The 24,263-nt window shown below is 38.7% G+C and overlaps 2 protein-coding genes across 10 annotated transcripts in view; one reads left to right on the top strand and one right to left on the bottom strand.

Annotated features, from left to right (window-relative positions):
- The window catches only part of LOC146475481 (leucine-rich repeat-containing protein 42-like), a 62,405-nt gene that overhangs the window by 16,542 nt on the left and 21,600 nt on the right, over positions 1-24,263 (bottom strand). Inside the window, exon 5 of one of the 6 annotated variants that reach the window (XM_085115902.1) lies at positions 14,569-15,738. The exons of 4 other annotated variants lie outside the window; for them this stretch is intronic. The gene's annotated coding sequence lies outside the window, so the exon portion shown is untranslated. Of the gene's footprint in view, positions 1-14,568; positions 15,739-19,136; positions 19,527-24,263 lie in introns of those variants that run through there. One more of the 6 variants, XM_085115905.1, reaches the window with a different exon arrangement.
- The window catches only part of LOC146475482 (uncharacterized), a 29,507-nt gene continuing 15,159 nt past the window's right edge, over positions 9,916-24,263 (top strand). Inside the window, exons 1-3 of one of the 4 annotated variants that reach the window (XM_085115891.1) lie at positions 9,916-9,976; positions 14,176-14,245; positions 20,863-21,045. In XM_085115891.1, the coding sequence (XP_084972017.1) occupies positions 20,992-21,045 (54 nt within the window). In that variant the 5' untranslated portion in view covers positions 9,916-9,976; positions 14,176-14,245; positions 20,863-20,991. Of the gene's footprint in view, positions 9,977-13,633; positions 13,769-14,175; positions 14,246-20,862; positions 21,046-21,733; positions 21,800-24,263 lie in introns of those variants that run through there. The other 3 variants (XM_085115890.1, XM_085115892.1, XM_085115893.1) reach the window with 3 other exon arrangements.

The following is a 24,263-nucleotide window of genomic DNA, read 5'->3' as shown; positions in this document are numbered from 1 at the left end:
TTAGACAACTTTTTTTTCATCGAATTTAAACGAGCGTTAACTTCCTGAAAACGGCTCTATGGTTGCTTTTGTGTGGTGGAGTGTTTAAACACCCACCCGCGCCTCCGGCCACCCAGGGTGCCATTTGTGGCGTCACGAGTTTTTCAACGACCAAAGGTACCTTTGAAAATCAGTGACACGAGATCTTTTAAAACATACCTAAAATAGAACGATCGGATAAATCAGGCCAGGTTTACACTGGAAAGAACAACCAATGAATTTTTTGCTAGAAAAATGCAGGAAGAATATGGCCTTAATTCCCACGGACCGCAACTTCTTGTTAAAAGTTTACCGTTTACTGAACTTTTAATTTAGCGAACTTTTTACGCCAAGCTTTTCCCTTACGAGAAACGTGTGCTCAATAGCTAAACGCCATAAAAAATAGAATGAAGTAACAAAATTTTAAAAAAATGAGAGCAACAAGACTATAACGAAAAATCATAAGTCCGTTCTGGTTGCTATTTTCTTGTTTTAAATGGTGCGCATGCCCCAAATAAATTTTGAAGAATTGAAAGAAGCTTTTTCTGTATGCAAAGCACGTTTTAGTTGATTTGGCTAAATTTTTTTTAAAGCGTTCTTTTCTGCAAAGCGCGTTTTAATCGGCGATTTGGCCGTTATTTGCTTAAGCGACGAGTAGAAAATGGTGTGGGTTAAATTAGCTTAAATTAGGTGGTTTATACCGCTAACCAAAGGCTGCTTAACTAATGAACAACTAGAAGTTTCTCCCGGGATAGATTTTTTTCCTGTCTACAGAATTCGTTTTATCTTGTGGTGTTTAATACAGTTTTGTCTCCTGCGAAATTGTCGCCCCAAACTCGTCCATTTTAAAGCAGAGGACAGATTATACGATCTATAAGATTAGCTCTTCTTATAAGACAAACGTCCACCTTCTCTTTCGTGGCAAACAAACTTGTTTGGCCAATTTTGACTCGGAAGGAAACACAGCCGTGTAGAAAGAGCCAATGTGAACGCAAATCCAAGAATAATGAAAAATGTGTTGCTAAATGGGGTTAATTAAAAGATCTTGAAAACTAGACAACGTCAAATTACCGATAAACTTTCACCCGAACCGTCGGCCGGCACACTTGAAGATTTCATCCACTGATACAAAATTTTGAGCCAACCTATTACAGCACAATAAGAAGCACCACCGGAAAGAACGCCTCCGCAATTTAACGATTCCATAAACAGTCTCAAAATTTAAAACCACGAGATTGCATTATTGAAGCATTAAGAACGGAATTATTACATTGAAGTAATTTAATCAAAGAGGATTAAGGAGGCCGGTTTAGGGCTAAGAAAGTGTTATAACGAAGGCTTGTAGGTTACGCTTCAATAAAATGGTAGAACAATGAGAGCTTTACGCTGCCTACAGGTGAGCTCACGTATCTCGGCTCAGCGAAGGAAGGAGCTGTACAAATATTTATATTTTGCGATCGCAGGTAGGCTGTTGAAAGAGATCGACACCTGATAACGCTACCGACAGCTGTATTTCAAATCATTGCGAATAATAAGCTAAACAAACAAAACCGTAGTATTTTATTTGTTTTATTACCCTTTAACCACCAAAACAAATAAAACCATAAAATAAACATCACGCAACTTTTAGTCAAAGAATGAAGACAAAAAACAGCTGAAAAATCAAAAGCCATGCTCTTGAAACTCGGATACATCGATGAAAAGATTTAAAAACGTTGCCCGCGTGTAATACTACAATGCTACTTACAGCCATTTAAAGACAAAAATACAAATATTCTATTTTATTACAGCGTGTGTATCGAGGAGAATTAGAGAGATAAAAAGGCGGTTTATAGCTGTAAGCCCTACAATTGCGCAAATGGCCTTCATGGAGTTCATTGAGTGCAAGCTTGGAAGAATCGCTGATTGAAAAATTACACCATGCAAAGCTATTTAATTTACCAACAATGATCAATCAAGTTGTGGTAAGGTTTTGTCCATTCTTGTTACATGTGTTAAACAGCCGTGAACCGTGCTTGCCTGTTTATGTAGAGGACGAAGAAGAAGGAGAATATTTGTATCATAAGCATGTTAGCGGAAAACAGAAAGAGACAGAGAGAGGCTCACTGAATCTGCAGTTACGCATGAAAATAAATGCGTAACTCTTGAAGAGGTCAAATTGTCTTCAAGATTTACACAATTTGACTCAGTTTACTGAGATCAAGACAGGGACATTTTCAACGTTAAGCATCTCCTGTCTGCAGCTATTTTTAATTACGCCCTTTTAATTAAAAACTACAAAGGCCCTTTTTCTTTCAAATTCGCACACTTCGCCACACTCTGGGAAGGACGAGAAGGCTGAAAACACGCACAAACTCTCACAAAAGTGCCGACTGATCGCATGAGCGACTTGCGTGCAGAACGAACATTATAAAACGGAAAAAGGCGACGGGGGTCACTAAATTCGACACTTGCTTCCGTTTCGTTCTTTTGAAGTCTAGTTCCAAAGAAACATATTTAATAAAATTCGACCCACGAGGCGAACAGACTCTCCGATACTGGCTGATTCAAACGACTGGAAAATTGAGAGATCCTGCGAAGCTAGTTGCCGAGAAAACAGTAAGTTTGAAATATTCCTTGGGTTTTTTTTTTCCATTCTTATTCCAAAGGGTTATAAAATCTCAAAAGTAATAAATAGTAACACATTTTGTTAGTAAGGTTTATATCCAAGGAGCAGTAGTTGGAATCGCATTACGGGTTGCGGAGAGTAGGAAGGAAAGGATTAGAGAACCATTTATAAAATTTGTGCCGTATATCAAAGAGCCGTGGTCCCAAGCCAAGAAATTGGGTGATTTAAAACCGATAGGATAAATTTTGAAGACAACTGAAGTGGCCAACTGACTTTTTTTTTTTTTTTTTTTGGAGAATTTAGGATTCGGACAGCCACGCAACTGACCTTTTCATAAAAACATTTTGAATCCTCAGTGGTGCACTTGGCTTCGTCGTGATAAAGCTCGTCAAATTAGCAGAGATTACGTCTTGTAGAGATGATGATCTCTAGATTGCTAAGGAATCTTCTCAGAAAGCAAAATGCTCCTTGAAGACCATTTTTGAAAGAATTCAATCCTTCGTCAAAGGAGACCATTTCTACAATTCAGTGACAAGTTTGAAATGACAATTTTCTGCACTAATTGCTACATATCTCTAATTTAATCTTAGATGAAAGAATGTAGAATGAAGTAGGTGTGCGAAGACAGGATTTTTTCTTTTATAATTCAAATTGGTATGTCACTGAATCAGCCGGAATCAGCACGAGTGAAGAGATTTTCTTCTCAACAATTAGCAGCTACATCTCATTTTGCTTATTTTATCTCTACAAGAAAAACTAATTACAAAACGGTTTTAAAGCGATTTGCGCAAGATTTTCGTTAATTGCGCGAAGACTGCACGATGCCGGTAGTACGATCATTTCAGTTATTTCCGACACTTGCCGAAGAAATCCGAAGATTTCCAAGTCATGCCTGAAGGGGTTACGATTAAATACCTTAGCAAACATGAGCGAAGTCCACAGACTTTCACACAGGAAAAGATTTAATTGGTCCATACAAAAGTAGATAATATGCCATAGTTGATTAACTTCTTTGTCCATATCACCCGTTTAAAAAGACTTTCTCAAAGTCCATTGAAGATTACTTATACTTGAGGCAAGTCCAGTATTTATACTGTGAGAGAAAATTTAATGTTGATTACTATAGGGACAAAGGTGGTTTAGGCTTTAGCAAATATCGGTGATAATAAATCACTGTGCTATCCTCTACCGTGGAAATGAGCGATTTTTTTAGTGCATTTTGCTTCTAAAATAGAACCTAGAAATTGCCGATCAATATATTTCAATCTAGTGACAATTAACAAGGCCGATTTGTGAAAGCCACTTCAGTATTCTGTTAAAACCAACACATCAATCACTCAGTATAATTGAAGAATGTAACGGCATTTGTCAAGAGAGTGAAAGACCTTTTAAAATAAATGACAAATGAGAAAAGAGGGGCTTTTGAAAATTGACCAACTACATGTCACCTGATATAGTAAAAATTTGGCTGCGAGTGATAGCTCATGGTAGACATTTCACCTGAGAAAAAAGAGCAGCTCACTGGCTATTCGATATTTAATTAACTCTGCTCTATTTCATCAAATATGTTAGTTATTTTAATTAATTGTCTTCGCACAGTAATCAATTATTTCAAATATTTCATTTAAAGTATTGCTCCGGAGAAAGAAATAGCCAAATAATTTTTTAATTGACTGATGCATTACAAAAACAACATCGGTAAATTATCGTCAACACATCGTGGAAAACGCACATGAAAAATTCACATATACGTTGTGGAAATGTTTATTTGGGGGGTGGGGGGTGGGGGAGTGTACGACCTACAATGAACTGTACTGGACTTTGTTGAAAGCCTCCCCACCCCTTCCCCTCGGGCTATTTATTACCATTGCTGTCGATACACATGGCTTCATAAAAACTATTTAGATCACGCGTTTGGGCTTTTTTCCCTCGCAGTAGATAAGTAAATACAAAATTTTTGTACAATGATTTTTGCACATGATATACATGAAACTTTAATTTGAACAAGACATCAATTGATTGAAAGGTAAAGATATGCCTAATCAGAGCCTCCCTCGTCGCTCCTGGCTGCTTAGCCAAAAAGACTGGACATGACGAATAACACTGGAATTAAGTGCTTTTGGTAATCTTTCGCAAAAGGAAAACATTAAAATACTTTTTGAAGGTGCAAAAACGCCAAAGAGGTGGGCGGGTTCGCCGCTCGTTCGCCTAACATGCAGGCTAAGCTAGGTTATGAACGACAAACTTGAAATTTGAACTAAATTTTCTAGGATGCATAAACAATGATACCGTTCTTTGATGCAACCAGCTCCAATGTCGAACAATTCCACTTTCATTCACAGTTTTGTTTAAACTTTCAGCTATTTGGCAGCTGGAAAGTAGGAGGAGCGCATCTGCAGGTAACAAATTGCTCGTCTGTCTTTGTCAGTTTAAATGTTTCTTAAAATATATGCCCAAATTGTTGGAATTTTTTCGCGTTCCAGGTGACGTAAATAGAACAATTTGAAGCAATGTAAAATGTCAAATTTAAATGATTGAACTGTTTTCTGGCAAACTGAATACGTCTTGGAAAAAATACCAATGCAGTATTGAAGCTTGATTTCCCTACCGTGAAAGAAGGAGTTAGAAAATCTCATTATCTAATTACACGTGTTGCAGCTCTAAATGTGTGAGATTAGGACTTAAAGGAAGTTAGTTACTGCGCATACGTTCTGCGCCTCTCTGAAACGCTGCCTGTAACTTTCGCGCGGTTTAAGACTATGGGAGAAAAGCGATCTTAATAAGGACTATTAAAATGTATTCCGCGCATTTTCCAGAGATAATTAAGCTTCAGTCTGGAAAACAATACATCATATATCATACTTTGTTATGTATTTGAAAGCTACTTAGAAGATTAAGACGTTTGTCAGCCACTTTTACTAATGACAGCTAGTTGTAAAGAAACGTCAACAGAAAAACAAACCATATATTTCATTTACCCCACCTCTCTCCCCAAGAAAACAGCATTAAAATACAAATCACACTCACATTAAAGGCCACACTAAACAAAACTCACAATTAGAGAGCTGCTAAATTATATTTAACTGAATTATTCTATTGACAAAAAATAGCTTAAAAGGCCCCGTCTTAACTTTAGCCCGTGTGAATTTAAGGTTTCCTAAGCTTTTTAGAAGTCTTCAATGTAATAGTCGGCGTGAATACCCCATAAGTGAATGATTAGGAAGCTTTTAAATTTTTGAAACTGTTTCTTGTCACTTTTCTCCAATATAAAGTTATATATAGATAGTTCTGTGCAGCAATAATTCCTCTTAATGCATCTGGCTAAGGACAGTTGCGTTGTGAGCATTTTGCTCGCGAGCCCCTCTACGAAGTCAAGAACGGCATTAAACTCCCTAGACAAGGTTCTCCTGAAGCCGCGCATGCGCGACTTCCGCCCTCTTGAAATTAAGGAATCGATCACTAGGAATGAGGAACCTGGGAAAGGGAATACTGGTTCACATTTCCCAAAATTCGAAGTGACTGCTTCCAAAAACCAGCGCAATGTTGATTTTTAGAGAAAGTTGAGTCTGAGAACTGAACTGTCATTACTAACATAAATTCTACAGAAAACGTACGAAAGGACATTTAAAGTTCTCATTTATTAAAACGGTCACGCTAAATGATTTCATCCATAGACGCAAAACATTTAACGGCACCATCTTGTACAGCGTTATAAACAGTTCCAAAACAGAATGCACTCTTCAATAGCTTAGCTTTAATTTGAGCCAGACCGGAGGTCATTTAAGGTTTTCACTCGGATTCAACACGAGCGCAAGATAACATGAGCAAGATCTGACATAACTTGAACATTGCGCAATCTGTCTTGGTCCCCTTCTTTCACACATGAAAGGGTGCGTCCCTAATGAGCCTCGAGCCGGTCTGATCCTACGCAGGTACGGTTTACTCCCACTTTTACGCCATAATGTTTTGGGAAAAGTCTTTGAAGATTTCGATTGGATTTCAAATCGAAAAAGCATTATAATCGAAGAGCTACCACACTCTTAGCGTGATCTTACAGAAACTAGCTAAAGTTGCAGAGTCAAATATGATAGATTAAACACTTGAGTTAGCAACATGCGGACCTAATATCTTCCTAATTAGCCTTAGCATTGTATTTTGCGGTTTTGTTGCTTAAGAGGAGCTGTATCAAAGGTCACAGCGATTCAGGTTGCAATATTGTAAAAAAGTCAGGATGCGGAACCCTTGTAACAAGCACACTTGAGTAATTCGAGAGCGCGCGAGTGGGGGTACCGGAGGAGGGGCGAAACCCTCGGATTTTTTTAGCATGTTTCGTAGGGGTATCCCACCCAGAGACTCCCAAACATGATTCTATTTCAGTGTGAATTTAGATGATGGCCACCATTAGGGTTTAAAGGGTAGACTGCAATACAGGCGTTTTCGGGGGGACAGGCGAGTGTTAATCGTATCCGCCATGTTGGATTTGCAAAATCTTAGGGCGCTGCTGGTCTTACTTTCTACTGTCCCCAAACTTCCACTTCTTTTAAGATAAGAGATGGCGGCTATAGGTTATGGCCTGCAGTGTAGGCTATTTAAGGGGTTACAGACCATATCCAAGGCAACAATTTCAGAACAGAATGCAAACAGTTGTATAAAGAAACAAGAAACGGATAGATAACAGTGAAGATTAATGTAAACGTGTAAAATTCTGAGCAAGATATAACTACATGAAAATGTGGTGCGCGGGCAAAAAAATAATTGCAGTGATCTTATGTGAAAATATGGCTGATACACTTAGGATGAATATTTCTTGCCGTCTTTTTCATGTTACAGATTAGTGTAGGTCGATATTTTGGCAAGGCCTGTGCAATCGTATATATATATATATCCATTATCGGAGTGGCAAAATAGCCGATGGCCCATTTTCAGACCAAACCAGACCATTTGTGGTGCAGATATTTATACAGCTCATCTCGAGCTCATACAGTAGAGTACACCGTCTCCCCCCATCCCCCTATGGGGGCAATTCTATCCGCTCTAGTAAGCGACAAATTTAAAGTGAAATGAGAGTTTGCACGAAAAAATGCACGCTGTCTGAAAATCAATTTTTTTCTTCGATAAACTTCTGTTACAAAATATCTTGTAATCCAAAAACACTTGGAAGCCTGACCTCGCTATTTTTGTCTAGATAACAATTTTCGTGTCAAGGTGACTTTTTTTTTTCATCAAACAGAAGATACAATATCGACACAAGAAGAAACCTTTAAAAGACGGTTACTGAAGACAATTGCAATTGTCAATCAAGTTGTTTCCAAGGAAACTGCCCAAATCTTGACGTTGATGAGTGAGTAAGCAACACTAATTTTAGATCAAACTTCAAGTGAGTAGGCAATATAAGGTTTGAACAAAACCTTTGCAATTAAAGATGGAGTGATGTGATATTGAGCTTTGTTAGGGCTTAATTAACATGCAATCTTTGAGGTGTGAAATTTTAATTGCCTTGAAAGCAATACTACATTAGCGAACTAATTGTGATTGATGCAAAGTCTTTCAAAGCGAACTTTTTTTTCAGGGCGTAAAAATTGAGCACTCAGACACGCGAATAAATACCCGGGTGGTATCACCTGTAGTTCTTAAAATGATAAATGATGTTATTTTCCGGCGTGCTTGCAACTTATCAACGCGTGAATCAAGAGTCAAAGTTTGGCTACACTGACATATTAGCCTCCGTGCAAAATTCTATACACAAGAAAACTGAATCATTATAGAATACATCGGTGAAACCACAAGCCCTTTATCAGATTAGACTACAGAATGTTACAAATTCTTTCAACAGTAACTTCCTTATTAGGTTTTGATGATAACAGTCGGGGTAATATAGGGACGGTCTAAACATCATGTTAATCAGAAACTATTGGAGTATGAAAACCTACTGTCACGCCATGTAATTTCCGTTACACATTTTTAATTAAACGCTACGAGGTTGTTATAAATCAGTAGAGTCTGAGGATGATTTTCTAGGAGTGACCCTTCATATATGATCTACTGAACGATACTTTCCTGTGGTGTTGTTATGCACTGTACAAAGAGGCTCTTACAATTAAGTCTAGACTGGTAAAATCCTAAAGTGTGACCATTCAAATGAAAGCTATAGGTCAGTACTCTCCAGTAGTGCTGTTTATTATGCTGTACAAAGTGGTTCTAACGTTTGAGTCTGTGTATGTGTATGAAATCCTAAAGTGTGACCATTCAAATGAAAGCTACTGAGCAGCACTTTCCTGTGGTGCTGTTTATTATGCTGTACAAGGTGATTCTAACTTTTGAGTCTATGGATGAAATACTAAAGTGTGACCATTCAAATGAAAGTTACTGAGCAGTACTTTCCTGTGTTGCTGTTTATTATGCTGTACAAGGTGGTTCTAACTTTTGAGTCTGTTGATGAAATCCTTAAGTGTGGCCATTCAAATGAAAGCTACTGAGCAGTACTTTCCTGTAGTGCTGTTTATTATGCTCCACAAGGTGCCTCGTAATGTTTGAGTCTGTGGAAAAATTCCTAAGAGGAAGTACTGAGCCCCAACTGAGATTCTGTAGAAATAACATGCCACGTGCAAGAACTTCACGCTTGGAAACTTCAAACTATTTTCAGACTCTAGATAACTGAAAAAAAAACCCACTTTCCTAATTTTAGTTTGCGAGAGTTTGGTGCGCAATATTATGTTTGTCCGTTTTTCTCTTTTCTCATCATGTGGTACGTTCTGCAAAACAGTGCAATCTATTTAATGATTTTCTTCTTTTTCATCAAACTATCTACTTGATAACACACTAATATTGTGAAGAGAAATTGGATAGCGACCACCAGAAAGAAGTGGGACATCAACACAATATCCCCTAGCCGATAGATTTCTTTTTTCTCATTACCTCTGTTCGTCATAATGTACTGAAATTGTACCGAGAAGTTGGATGTTGATCATTCCTTCAAACGAGAGGAATGATTAAACTCAGACGCAAAGTATAGTTCCTATCTTTTACACCAGCTCTTGAGAAAACACACCACTATAAAATTAAGACATAAACAGATATGAAATGGTAAAGCCATTTATCTCGTTTTCGTTTATCAAAATACTAGCAACTTTGATAAGAAGATAGAATATACATGGTCCTCACAAATGTAATATTCCGGCATCAGAAAAATAAGCTATGTCCCAATTAACATGCACCCAATATTGGCCTACTGGGCATAGAGCCAGTTCCAGGAGCGTTCTGAGCTATTATTGCACTGCTAGTTAGAAGGGTCAGTTCGTACCCCGAATACTCTACAAGGCGGAGTGCCAGCATCTCCTCTCAAGACCACAGGTAAAAAGCTCTTACTTTAGACAAGGAACTTTGCTCCTCGCTGTTTGTCTCTTACCGGGATACAAGTTGGTACAGGTGAGGTTTTCTGAGCTCCTTACAAAATGTAAGAAGGCAATGGTCCCGTGGACCCGCTTCACATTGAGCGCAAAACATAGCTTAGGTCCAAACACGTGATTTTAAGATGCAGGAAAACTGGCGCGTAACAAAATCGCAGCGGGTTCATCTATGGTTCTACCTCATGGTCCCATTTTTGAACTGTAACGCCCAAAAGTACACGGAACAATTTTTGGCGTGGAAACAAATTTAACTTAACCACAAACAATGCAGTATTAATCGGGGAAATGAAAAATTCTGAGTTTCCAATGCGAGTCGAAGCCATGAATGGCCTTCCAGATACCGGTGTGAACGCTCTGACCACTGAGCTTTGGGAGACCATGTGAGCTGGGTTATCTAATGGGATTTTGTGGTGTGAACATGCCGCGTTAAAAGGAACTGAGCAGAACATTGTACCACGTGCTGGAGCGTTTCATGATACAGTAACCGTGTAATATGACTTATATTAAAGGAGCTAAGCGGCCCGTTACGCTTTTTCAAATTAAGAAAAGACAAAGAGGGCTTTTTGTTCGAGAGCTAATTTGAAAGTTAAGAACTGCCGTGATGTTTCTAAGAGTTTCAGATGAGATGTTTGCGGGGGACTGCAGAAGAGTAGGGCACTTTAAATGTGAAGTGGTGCAAGGGCTTGAGATAAGCTCGTCCGTTTGAGTTAACGTTATCAATGCATAATATCTAGTCAAATACACGGCCAATCTAGCAGGGTCTTGTATGGCGGTAGGAAGTTTCTAGAAAACATATACAAACCGAGGCAAAACCATAAAAGGATCGATAAAGAAGAAGCTATTTACCCGATGTCTCGTGCAATATTACAAGGTGATGGAACTATACGGTACTCAAATTGTTTAACTCTAGAGCATGCAAGTTCAAAGTGATAAAAAGATTCAAAACTTTTACTCCAAAACAAATAGCGCACAGACGCATTGCTCAGTAGCTTTCAGTTGAATACGGGCCGGACTTTTACAGTTTCAACAACTACAGACACAAAACGCTTAGCCACCTTATGTAGCATAATATACAGTGCCACAGGAAAGTATCGCTCGTCAGCTCAAATTCATATTTTAGGATTTTATCCACATAATGTAAGTTAGAAAACACTTTGAAACCATACTTGAGACTCCGAGTACCGTAGGAAAGTGCTGCTCAGTAGCTTCCATTTGAATCGTCACACTTAAGTTTTCTTTTACAGACACCGAAGTTAAAATCATCTTGTCCAGCATAATAAACAGTACCACAGAGACCTACTGCTCAATATTTTTCATTTCAATAATGATTCGAGAGCTCCAATCCCTTTGCAACAACAAATCAAACAGTACCACAGATGTGGGCGCAAGTACTTCTCGACATGTTTAATTACTTTGAGTATGGTTGCATGCGCGCTTAATGAATTTCAGTGAGATCTCAGAATCGAACTTAGGATGCCTCAAGGCTTGATTTTACAAAAAGGGGGAAGATGCCAATAAGACAGTCAAGAAGCTATTAAAATCAGCTTTCAACATTCTAGAAGCTATTTTATTCCTGGGGCACGTTTAACTTTCTAGAAACGACTTCTAGGACACTTAAGAGCGTTTATATACCCATAAAAGGGCAACGGAATAAGCTGTTTGAGTACCACGAAAAGTTTCAACAATCTTAAGTACTGCGAGTTATTTTGTTGGGGTGGAGAGGGGTGGGGGGGGGGGGGGGGAAGGTTTGCTTTCACAGCGGGGGTATGAAGAACACTTGAGTTTCATAGTGGCCCAGGTTTGGAGCTCACGGTTTAGATTGATAAAAATTGATTATAACAAAGCAGTATAAAGAAATTCGAGAAACAAGGGAATTAAGTGTTGAGAGGTTTCCTTGTTCCCTTGTTTAGTAACGCAGTGTTGTTTAAAGAGGTAAAAAAATTGACACTAAAACAAGGGATGGAACACTTTTAAAAGGCTCGCGTGCATTGTTGTTTGTAGAAATATGAGAGGAAGAGAAATCTGTAGAGCATCGGAAAATATGCTTAGGGATTAGTTTTTGAAGATAACTGAAGCGAGATCTAGAGGTTTCTAGACGCATACCCGGAAACCCACGGAAGATTCGTCTATGTTTTTTTTTTTACAGGTGTATTGAAATTTTTGATACTTCTTTGGCTCCCTCTCTTTTCGATGCGGAAGACCTTAACCAACTTAAATCCCGAATCTGTAAATAGATCCTAACTTTTGAGTCTTTGGATGAAATCCTAAAGTCAACCATTCAAATGAAAGCTACTGAGCAGTACTTTCCTGTGGTGCTGTTTGTTACGCTGTACAAGGTTGTTCTAACTTTTGAGTCTGCGGATGAAATCCTAAAGTGTGACCATTCAAATGAAAGCTTCTAAGTAATACTTCTCTGTGGTTCTGTTTGTTTACGCTGTGTAGGGCTTAAGGGGTGGTTCCCACTTTTTAAAAGTCTGTGGATAAAAGTTCTTCCCTGTACAAGAAGATGTTAAGTTTTCAGGTCTGAAGATAAAATCCTAAGTTTGACCGTTACAACGAGAGCTGATGAGCTGAACAGTACTTCCGTGAGCTTGTTCACGATATTATACTAAAGAAAATATGGATTTTTCTCTAGTTTCTCTTGGGAGTGTTAAAAATAACAGCTGTGGTTTTCTAAAAACAGTATACACTAGTGATTTCAGCCCATCAAAGAAGGGAAACCGGAAGGATAAGCCTAAACTATTCCTAAGCAAATAAGTGTTTAAAAGGTTCTGGTTAGGTAATATAAATAATAAGGTTGAAATGAAGGATTATTATCTAGTTCACTTGAATTATTACCGATGGCACAGTCACGTTTGAAACTTATCAACAATACGTGACTTGCATCTATTGTTGGATCCTTAGAAGGATATTGTGCGAGGGTAGAGTTTTGGCGAATTTCGTGAGAATTGAACTGATCTACACGCGAATATGTATATTAATAATCCTTACATCCGAGTCGAATTTTCGCACGTCCGCTTGCGTCGTTAGAAAGAAAATTGATGTTAAATTGGCGAAGTAATCCCTCCATTACGTGAGCTCAAAAGCATTACGAGACAATTTCGGGTGGGATTTCACGAAACGCAATCGCAACTCGAAAAATTTTTCTTAGAAAAAGTTTTCAAAAAACTTGGCTAGTATGCTTCTAGAAAACAGCATCAAGACAAAATTTAAGAATATGAAAAATTGTGAAAAGCGTTGGTAAAAAAAATCATTGAAACAAAAGTGTAGAGAGAAATCGGAAATAGGCGGTTACTACTTAAGCACTTAACAATCTGTCGGATTGTTTTCATTATTCTAGATAAAGCTTAGGAAACTTCGTGCACATTTGATGCGGAAAATCATTTTACGAGCTCTTAATGAAAACCTTTTTCGCGTGACGTGGTGAAATTGATTCAAATTGCCGAATAAGAAGTCAAGGTGTAACTTTTATTGTCCGAGATTTCGAGTTTGCTTACACTAGTTCATTGCGTGTGATATGACCTGATATCAGCCCGTTGTTTTGAACAATAAAAGAGGAGAAAAGAAAGATATCTGCCCATAGTCAACTTATGAGCATCGATTGGAAACCACAAACAGTTGTAAGTTCATTTTTTTTAGTTTTCTGAAGCGAGTTCTTTTTAAAAACTTGTGATTCGTCAATGGTACGTCTTGCTCGCAGTTCGTTGGTCTTTTAGCATAGTTCTTTTTCCCAAAGGTAGGAAAAAAATGGAAATTTTTGCGTTGACTTTCTTTTTCTTTAAGCTTCCACTTTCAGCCAAACCTAAAAATCATTTGTCGCAATTTTGTTCTCTGTGGATAAAATCGTGACCATTCAAATGAAAGCTTTTAGACAGTAAGTTAATATTACACTGTTTGTTGTCTCGGCTTTTGTAAAATGATTTTTTTTTCGTTTTGGAATGACCGGAGGCCATCCTTTTAAAATTACAGACGTCCACTTAAATTCCTAGCCCATCACTTAAGTTCCTTATCTTACAAGGAAAAAAAACTATAAAAGATCAGACACTGGCATTTAAACTTACGTAAAAAGCAAAGCACGGAACTTGAAGAAAATAGTTGATTCTATGGGGAAGACTAAAGAACGTTTTTTTCTCCATCCGACAGAGTTGACAGAAAAGACAAGTGAGCGAAAAGGAGACAGAAATAGATGTGTTCAAGCGACTAAAACATTTTGGTAAGTGAGCTAGAATATTACAAAATGTTATGCCACTGGGCTCCCTATGTACAAACGTTCATCATGGACAGTGGTAACGTGTTATCATGCCTTAAACAATTTCATCTATCTACCGGAAAATCAGCCTCGCGCGACAAAAACGGAAATTATTTATGCCACATATCCAATGAGCTGTTAACCCTTGCTAACCCTATCTCTTGAATACAAGTAATGACGACTTTTTATTTTTTTCTAAAATTCCATTTGAGAAAAATGACAACTAAAGCCGAATTGCACCGCAAGTCAGAACCATCTTGCGCTGAGTAATCAACAGCATCACTGCAAAGTTCTGCTTACTAGCTTTCATTTGAATGGTTACACTCTAGGATTTTATACACAGACTCAAAAGCTAGAACCGCCTTGCACAGCATAATAAACAGCACCACAGGAAAGTACTGCTTAGTAGCTTTCATTTGAATGGTCACACTTAAGGTTTCATCCACAGACTCAAAAGTTAGTAGAGCCACCTCTTAAAGCAAAATAAAACGTCAGTATCACAGGAAGTTCTGCCCAGTAGCTGTCATTTGAATGGTCTTTAAGATTTCACGCACAAGAATCAATCACCTTGTAGGGCATAATAAATAGCACCACTGGAAAATACTGCTTACTAGTTTCAATAAGATTAAGTCGAAAACCAAAAACCCTATTTCGATTACTCCTTCAAGTATCTAGTGCAACTTAACATCATTAATAATTGAGGCCTGCTAAAAGGTTTTTAAGGGCTTTTCACGATCTCAAGAGTTTGCAGTAATAATCTTCCTTAAAACCTCATAATGTTGATTAATATGAAGTTCTAATAGATAACCGACATAGCAAGTCATGTGTTTTTCATATTTTTTCTCGTTTTCAACCAGTGTAATTAACCAAATCATCTCACCCTCCGTACACAAAAATGCCTTATATGTTGGATTCAAGTTTACTCTTGGCTCAATTTTTTTGTTGGTTTGTTTTCGTGCATGATAATTTATGATAATGAGTGCAAAACAAAGGAAAATAACTATTGAACTACTGATAAAATTGAACCACAACATACACGACACTTATATTGGAACAAAAGTCGACATTCTCCTTCAGTTAAACAAGTGCAACATTTTACGGCAAGGCAGTGCGGAATTCTGTCATAGATTAGTCATTAAGCGAGGTCTAAGCTATGGTAATATTCTTTATTTTTGATCTTTAGAATTGACTCTCTTTTCGCGTACACAAATACAGCAGAAAGTGTCCGGCTGCGTCGATATTACTTACAAGTTGTTCCGGAGGTTTTGATCTTGCAACATCCTTCATGCTAAACAAATTATCTCCGCTTCTTATTGCACCTTCAATCTTTAGTGGTGTTTTGCTCAAACTTGATGCAATCATGAAGATGTCGATATTGAAACAACTGCGGCACAACAACGGCGTGAAATACTTAACAGCGAATCCGCAAAAGTGTCTTGTTATCGAACTTCTCACGTCTGCGAAAATACGATGGACAAGATGAACAATTTAAAACTATTTTCTCGGATTTTGAGACTCAGAGATGCTTGGGAAAAGGTTTATCCGCCTCTGCGAAACATCTGAATTCTTGATCCCAATTCTAAAGCATTATACTCTTGAAGAGGTAATGAAATATCAAAGTATTTTAAGGGCAATTAGTGATTACTCTCAGTGGAGAATAAATACGGGATTAGTTGTTTATAGGTAAAAACATGATTACTATACGTGGGAACTTCACCCGGATTTTGACCGTGCCGTCCCCGACCACTATAAGGGACGACGACTGCTTAACCATTACATATCCGAGCGAGGGAAGATTGCAGCGCGTTCACACTACAAAGCTAACCCTCTGACATACAATCTCACACCGCCACCGTGGTACTGGGGTTGGGGGGGGGAGAGAGTTGTTACCGACCACACCCTTAGTCAGTCATCTCCGGGTCCACAGTCCCCGATCATCAATCTCAAACTGAAGTCGTTGTCATCTTCGATTCCGAAGGACGAACATCACTAGGGGCGGGGAGGTGGGGGGGGGGGGGGAAGTGGTTACAATCCCATGCCCCATTCCGGCTAAGATGTTTGCTCCCAGCTGCAATATTTTTGAAACGATTTTACTTTTAATCGGATAACCCTTTGGTGTGCTTTGAAAAGAAAACTTTAATATTTTAGGTTTTGGCGCTGCTGGGGGGTGGGGTGGGGGGCTGTGACGTCACCAAAACTGGGGGAATGACGGCCGCCATCTTGGATTATACTCAAAATTGGAATTTATCGAAAGTGTGGAAATGGAAAATTTTCCATACTTGACATGTAGGAAATGATCTACTTTAACACTTTGCTGCTTTTGTCGACGTTAGCGTCAGATGTTAACAACAATGACGTGTATGTCGTTACCTAGCAACCGTCTCTCACCAAGCTTCGCTAAAATTTGTCAAGGGGTGAAGGAAACGGCTAACTAAACGCCAGACGCTGACAAAAAAAATCGAGAACAGTGCAATAACTGGTTGGCAAACATGTTCAGAGAATGTTGGCCGACAGATTTCTCCGGGGGTAGGGGGGGGGGGGGTGGGGAGCACTTCCTTAAAATAAGCTATATAGGTATGTCATGCCCTAAAGGTTGTGGTTATTGAGCCGTTTGGTCTGAAAATGGATATCGATTTTAAAACCAAACAACCATTTTTGTCTGAACTCTGAAGAATATTAAAAAAAAAAAGTAAACTGTGGTCTGATCTTGGGCCAATTTTTGGAGGATCGGGCGGCACACCCATACCAAAAATTTCCAGGAGTAGCTTCCGGGCGTATTTTGACAACTCTTCTATCACGGCAACCTCCGCAATTTGGCATCAGAACGTTGAACTTGAACTTATTAAAACAGCAAATGTATGCTACGTGAGAAGACAAGAGTTAATCACCTTTTGGAATTTGGGAACTTTGCAAACTATGTCTGCGTGCGCTCGACGTAAATTTAACTGGTTTTACGTACGCAAATAAAAGGATGTATGAGCGTTTTACGTAAACGGAAACTTGAAGTTGGGCATTGTTCAACATCTTACGTTTACGCCACAGGCGGCTCACGTTTCGTCTCTCAGTTTATTTACGTACGTATAAAGCCACTTCAATTAACGTCAGTAGTCACTAAACCGTTTGCGAGACTAGACAGTGGAAATCCATGTAAACCTATCTTAGCCAGGAGAAGTCGTGGATTACAAGACTGCATTGAAATCCGCCGATTTTTTTTTTTTTTTTTTTTGAAAGCAACGCATTCTCTCAGGTTTACAAACGAAGTTGACTAAACTTTACTTTGTTTAGGGGAAAAAGTAATTGAGAGGAAGTCACAAGTCCAGTACTTTTCAATGTTGCAGAGCGAACTTAATTGGTCTTATTTAAACCCAGAAATTGCATTTAAATCGTCCCGTAAGCGACTACCTTGTACAGGAAGACGAGGTGGGTGGTCCGGATACTGTTGGGCAGTCTTTCCCTATTTTTAAAAGACTTAAAGAAGTGTCACATCTGAGCCAAACGTCACTTGATACTACAGACAAAATTGAGACGGATTGGAGAAACCAAGACTTGACCCTTGTCACTCTTAATTCGTTATCCAAACAGCATCATAGCTGGAACGGTGGAAACAATCACTGAGGAACAAATAATACGAGCTAAAAGTACTGCTCAGTAGCTTTCATTTGAATGGTTCACACTTTAGGATTTCATCAACAGACTCAAAGATTAGAACCACCTTGTACAGCATAATAAACAGCACCACAGGAAAGTACTGCTCAGTAGCTTTTATTTGAATGGTCACACTTTAGGATTTCATGTACAGACTCAAAGAGTAGAACCACCTTGTACAGCATAATAAACAGCACCACTGGAAAGTACTGCTCAGTAGCTTTCATTCGAATGGTCACACTTTAGGATTTCATCAACAGACTCAAAGATTAGAACCACCTTGTACAGCATAATAAACAGCAGCACAGGAAAGTGCTGCTCAGTAGCTTTTATTTGAATGGTCACACTTTAGGATTTCATCTACAGACTTAAAAATTAGAACCACCTTGTACAGCATAATAAACAGCACCACAGGAAAGTACTGCTCAGTAGCTTTCATTTGAATGGTCACACTTTAGGATTTCATCTACAGACTCAAAGATTAGAACCACCTTGTACAGCATAATAAACAGCACCACAGGAAAGTACTGCTCAGTAGCTTTCATTTGAATGGTCACACTTTAGGATTTCATCCACAGACGAAACGTTTGAACAACCTAGCACAGCATAATAAACAGCATCACAAGTACTGCTCAGTAGCTTTCATTTGAATGGTTACACTTTAGGATTTTATCCACAGAATAAAAGTTTGATAGAGTCCACCTACTGAAGCTTATAAACAGCTAACTTGAGGATTTAATTCTCAGTTAGAAAGTCTCTCCCCAAATTTTAAAATAATTCAAGGTTAAACTTTCGCAGTGTTAAGGTTAAACTATAATATTGCCTTCACGCTCAACAGTCACGTTTGACAAGGAAGACGCTCAAACTAGGCACATGAAAATGACAAAGGAGCTTTGTATGAAAACGCCAAAAGGACAATATCCGTTCGCTAACCACAAGCCGCAAGTAGGCATCAGGAAATTCTAATCGTTAGGCGGAACAAGGTGGATTTTAAGTCGCTAAATTCTCCCACGTAAAGTGTTCAGTTTACATTCCTGTGTATAATAAGCTGACGCAGAAGAACAGGGTTTTAAAACAAAATAAACGGCTCCATAGGAAAGAACTGCTCAGTAGCTTTTATCTGAAAGGTCACACTTTAGGATTTCATCCAGAATAAAGATTTAGAATTACTTAGCGTAGAATAATTATCAGCACCACAGCAAGAGTAAAATATTGTCCTGTATCGTTTGTTTGAATGGAGGTCTAGTTCAGTAAGAAACTGTACATCTAGTTTATTCAAAAGTTGTCAGAGCTAAGTTGTACCGCATAATAACTTGAACCACGCCACTTTGTTTCGGTTTTTACGAACACCAACTCAAAACTTCTGCACAGGAAAGAAAACCACTGGTACTATTTTCTCAGAACTTCCGCCCGGCGGAAGTCCAACGGCTTACCTTTCACATATAAACTTTTAGCGCAATAGTACAACTTTCTTATGACTTAGCAAGGCCGACCAGTTCTACTACAAACAGGAGCAATTTGTAGCTGGAAATTCGTCTAGTTCAGGATCAGCAATTTGCCCCCTGGTAGGAATCTGGGAGTAGATTTACGCCTTTTTATCCTGACAAAGGGAAATATTTTAGGGTAAGGCCTAAACTAGGCTCGAAAAATCCTTTAGTTTTGTTTAAAATGGGAGTTAACGATTTTGAGGTCTGGTAACACACTCCTTAACATTCCGAAGGGTTCTTTCAGAAATGAACATTGTGCAGCTTAATAGCTCAATTCTTGTTTTACATTTCAGTTGCTTTGCATTCCGTTGGGGAGGGGGTATAAAAATGACGATGGTGATCGTCGTCTCTTTGGGGAAGGGGGGAGGGGGGCATTTGTGCATTAGTACCAAATGGAGTGCTAAAATCTAAAATAACCACTGTTGGAGTTATGGCGGTGGCCTAAAAGAGGTGCCAACAAAAATTAGATTCTGGTACCTTTTGGGTTCTTTTTCCAATGGGGGCCAATTTCCGACGATCACCCCCGCCATTTTCATATGGGGGTCCTCTCGCGGACGTCGTATACAAACTTCGACTTAAGTCATCTAGCTCTCAAAGTTAAGTGTATTACCCGTTGTCTGTGTTGTAGGTGAGCTCAGTTTATGAGACTTTTCAGCGTTTTCTGGAGTTTGAATAACAAAAGACGCGATTGAAAATGCATGAGATCATGAGACATTTATTATGCAACCGTCGCACGATCGTTTAGATAATCAATCAGCTGTTTCGCTACTCAATCAAACCGCGAATTGCGAAATGGAGACCGATCGGAAGCGTTTAAAAGGCAGATAAACGTTTACCTGGTTGCTACGCTGACTCATGCTGCGGGTTGTAACGCCCATTCGCGCGCGATCGCGCGAGACTGTCCGCCCTATGCAAAAGCACGCGATCTTCACGTGACAAGACCATAACAAGAAATTAATTTAGCTAATTAGGTACTTTTTCATGTCATCTTCTTGAGAGCTTTCAGATACCTTTATTGTTAAGAATCATAAAATTCCTAAAGTAAAATCAAAAAGCTAAGGGAAATCAAACGTTTTTGAGAACCGAACTGGATTTAGGAGAAAATCGCTTGCTCATCTCACAACGAGTCAATTTCTCCTAAATTGTACTTATCGAGGAAACGACCCAAAGTTTTCTGAGACAAAAATAGGTCGAGATAGGACTTCTTAGGTTATAAAGAAATTTGTTTGCACTTAGCCTAGGCAGTCCGTGTAAGGAAAATTTGTTCCTTGTTATAGACCTTTTGCTATATTTACTTGCAAAACTTAAAAACACTTAATAAAGTTGTTTGTTAAACTGCCTCTTTTAACGGGAAGTATATTGAACGCTTTATAAAAAGAAAACGCGAGGAGAAGCCGAAAAAGAAATTTCAAAAATGCTGATTACATTTCATGTGCTAATATATTTCAGATATCGTGAGGCAGTTTGTTACGGAACACGGTGCGGGACAAAATACAAATCTCAAGGACACTTCAAGTATTAAGTGGAAATCAAAGGATACCGCCGAGACGAAACAAAAAGAAGCAACAAAGATACTTTATGAAAGTTCCAAAAAGAGAGATGGATCAAGTGCTGGAATGCATTTTCCAAACGGTAGGTCTAATAAAGTGAAAAGCGCCGCACGAGCTGATCAATTTAAGAGTTTAAAGGCCATTTCTTTTGCATTTGTTTAGTTTTCCTTGCATTTAAAGGGTTTCTTTTACATTTCAATGGTTTCCTTGCATTTAAATGGTTTCTTTCACATTTCAATGGTTTTCCTTGCATTTAAATGTTTTCTTTTGAATTTCAATGGTTTTCCTTGCATTTAAAGGGTTTCCTTTGCATTAAAAGGGCTTTTCTTGCATTTAAAGGGTTTCCTTTGCACTAAAAGGGCTTTTCTTGCATTTGAAGGGCTTCTCTCGGGTCACTTTTCTCACCTCGGTGAGATTACTATGCAAATGGTTGATTCAATAACTTTTCGTGCTCACAGAATAATTACCGAAAAAACTCTTCATATGTCTGCACGCAATGCGAAGAGCAAAGGTAAAATCGGTCAACTGGATAAACCGAAGGCGATGACGTATTTAACGAGCTAACTACTCCGACATCGACCAATAACCTCAAGTCATATCAAGACACTTTTGACAATTGGACTTATTTTTGGATATTTAATTACTTTTCGAGTTATATGGTCCTTATAATGATAGCGAGGTTTCCAGGGTGACACGCAAGCGTCTTAGCTTAATTCACATGCAAATGTGATTTTCTTTATAAGACTCTCAGTCAGTTGTCAAGTGATTCAGTGCGATATAGCGCTTGGTTTGTGAAGATGCAACTCTTAGTGGACATTCAAAAGCGGGGCGCCAAGGTAAGCAGACACCGCCTTGTTTAAATCGCTCTTCAACTGTAACTTTTATCAGGAGTGCTAAGGTACAGATTTGAGTAATTTCCTTGAGATCCACTTGACAAAATCCCCCAAAAAATCATGCAGAATCACCGTAAGGCAGTGGTAATTAGCTTTTATTTAAAGGGTCATACATTCGCGGCCATTCATCCACGTGCATCAGTATGCAGTGACAAAGTGAATTGTACAATTACCACTGAAGAAAGAAGTCTTTAGAAATTTTCATTGGTTTTGCATTGGTGGCGTCGTACTTTAGATTTTACACATGTACACAGATTTAAGAGCAAGATTGACACCACTGTGAACGAGTTTCATATATATAGATAGTGACAGCGCCAAAAAAAGTACCGCTCTTCAATTTTCGTTCTTCTCAAGCACCCACACTTGAGGGCCTCATGCCGGTTGCAAACTGAGTTAGGACGGCCCACAATTCTCGACATAGAAGGAAGAAAGAATTAAGTAAGCGTGTTTAGAGAACTTTAAGAACCCTTCACTAAGTAAGCGTGTGATTTTCTGTAGATTAAAACCGATATTTGGAAATCAACATGTTATTTGATTTACCTCTTGAAAATTTAGCTTCACGCATAGATGACTACAAGAGCACATGATGATACATTAAATAGATTTAGAGGAAATTGAGCTGAAGTCTTCAATTCGCTTCTACTTTTTTGCGTCCAAATCTTTAGACATTAAAGTTTGCAAGATTAAATTAAGTTGGAAGACTTGTGGCAAACAATCGGTCAAGTAGTGAAGGATGCGGCGGGCAGGGATGAAACACGATCGGCCACTAAATCTCGACGCATGGCTGGAAAAAAAGTTATAATCACACTACGACTAGAAGTCGAAATTATGTGGAAAGTTCGAGACATTTATTTACACCGCAGGCGTCACAAAGGAAAAGCGATTTTAGGGATGCATCAATATCGTGAATACTTACTAATTAGACTGCAACAAACTTTCAATTTCCCAATCTCTACACCTAACCCGCCCAACGCTAACACAATAACACTTCATTTGCTTCAAAATGGCAGATTTACACTTTTGTAAAGTAACCGTTTGGAGGTTGAGAATCTTCAAATTGAAATTGTCGGCTTCAGTCGCTCTCGTGAATTATTAAACCAAAAGTGCTACTTCCTCGGGGAAATTTTTGCCGCAAAAATAGTATGGGAAGCGGATAAGTGTTTGGGGTCAACTGGAACAAACCTCAGTTCACTCCGCTTTTTGACAAGGCAATATTGTAAGTCTAACGAAAAGCGATAAAAATAAACCAGTCATTTGGATTTTCCTTATCCGCGAGGAACTAGGAAGACTTCTAAAAAACACACAAATTAATCTGTGAGCTTTTATAAAAACGGACTTTCAAACCATCGGAATGTTTGCATGACTGTGAAAGCGATGACCAATACTGAGCGACTTTTAAACAGTTCGTCTTCACGAAAATTGATTTGAATCCTAAAAACTCCTTTCACTTCATCTTTGACAGTTTCGAATTTTTATCGGTTATAAGCTTTTTTCCTCGCTTGCCATAAAAGACTCAGAAACCCATTTAAACACAAGTGTAAAACACTTATCCCTACCCCTACCCGGGTAATTTGTCAAAATTTGTTCCAATCGTGACAATGCAAATTTCTTGCGACAGAGCTATGACGTAAAAGAGCCACTTAACTCGTATTTACACCAATTTTACGGACTGTTCGGCTCACGAAACAGCTACAAAGGCATACGAATCTTGCGCTCGCTTACAACTGGTTAACAGGGACAGAAAATCGAGTTCAATTTCATTTGATGCAATGTGAGGTGAAACTAAGAAAAGCAACTTTTTCAAAGGCCATGGAGCGGTTACTTGCTTGTTCATATGTAAATCTCGTTTTAAGGCCATTTCTTTCGCCTGGCAGAGCACTTGAGCGGAAAAACGGAAGCCAATAACGATACATTCATCAGTGAAGCTCAAACATGAGAACCGGCATGCCATGTCAATTAAGCCACTGAGCAACATTGTAGCAAATCAAAGAGGTACTTAAGAGCCGCCATTTTTACCGGCCTATAAGCCTGTGCTGGGAAACGGGTGATTGCTCTAGTTTTTGGCTTTCAGGCTGTGGATGAAATGATAATGAAAGCCATTAGGCAGGACTTTCCTGTGGTGCTGTTTGTTATGCTGTACAAGGTGGTTCTAAATTTTTGAGTCTTTAGATGAAATCCTAAAGTGTGACCATTCAAATGAAAACTACCGAGCAGTTCTTTCCTGTGGTGCTGTTTATTATGCTGCACAAGGTGGTTCTAAATTTTTGAGTCTTTAGATGAAATCCTAAAGTGTGACCATTCAAATGAAAGCTACTAAGCAATACTTTCCTGTGGTGCTGTTTATTATGCTGTACAAGGTGATTCTAACTTCTGAGTCTCTAGAAAGATTTCGCTCCGACTAAAAGCA

This window comes from Pavona decussata, unplaced genomic scaffold (assembly GCF_977016875.1).
Source record: "Pavona decussata unplaced genomic scaffold, jaPavDecu1.1 SCAFFOLD_84, whole genome shotgun sequence".
NCBI classification, from domain to species: Eukaryota; Metazoa; Cnidaria; class Anthozoa; order Scleractinia; family Agariciidae; genus Pavona; species Pavona decussata.
This window is presented reverse-complemented; position numbering and strand designations above follow the sequence as displayed.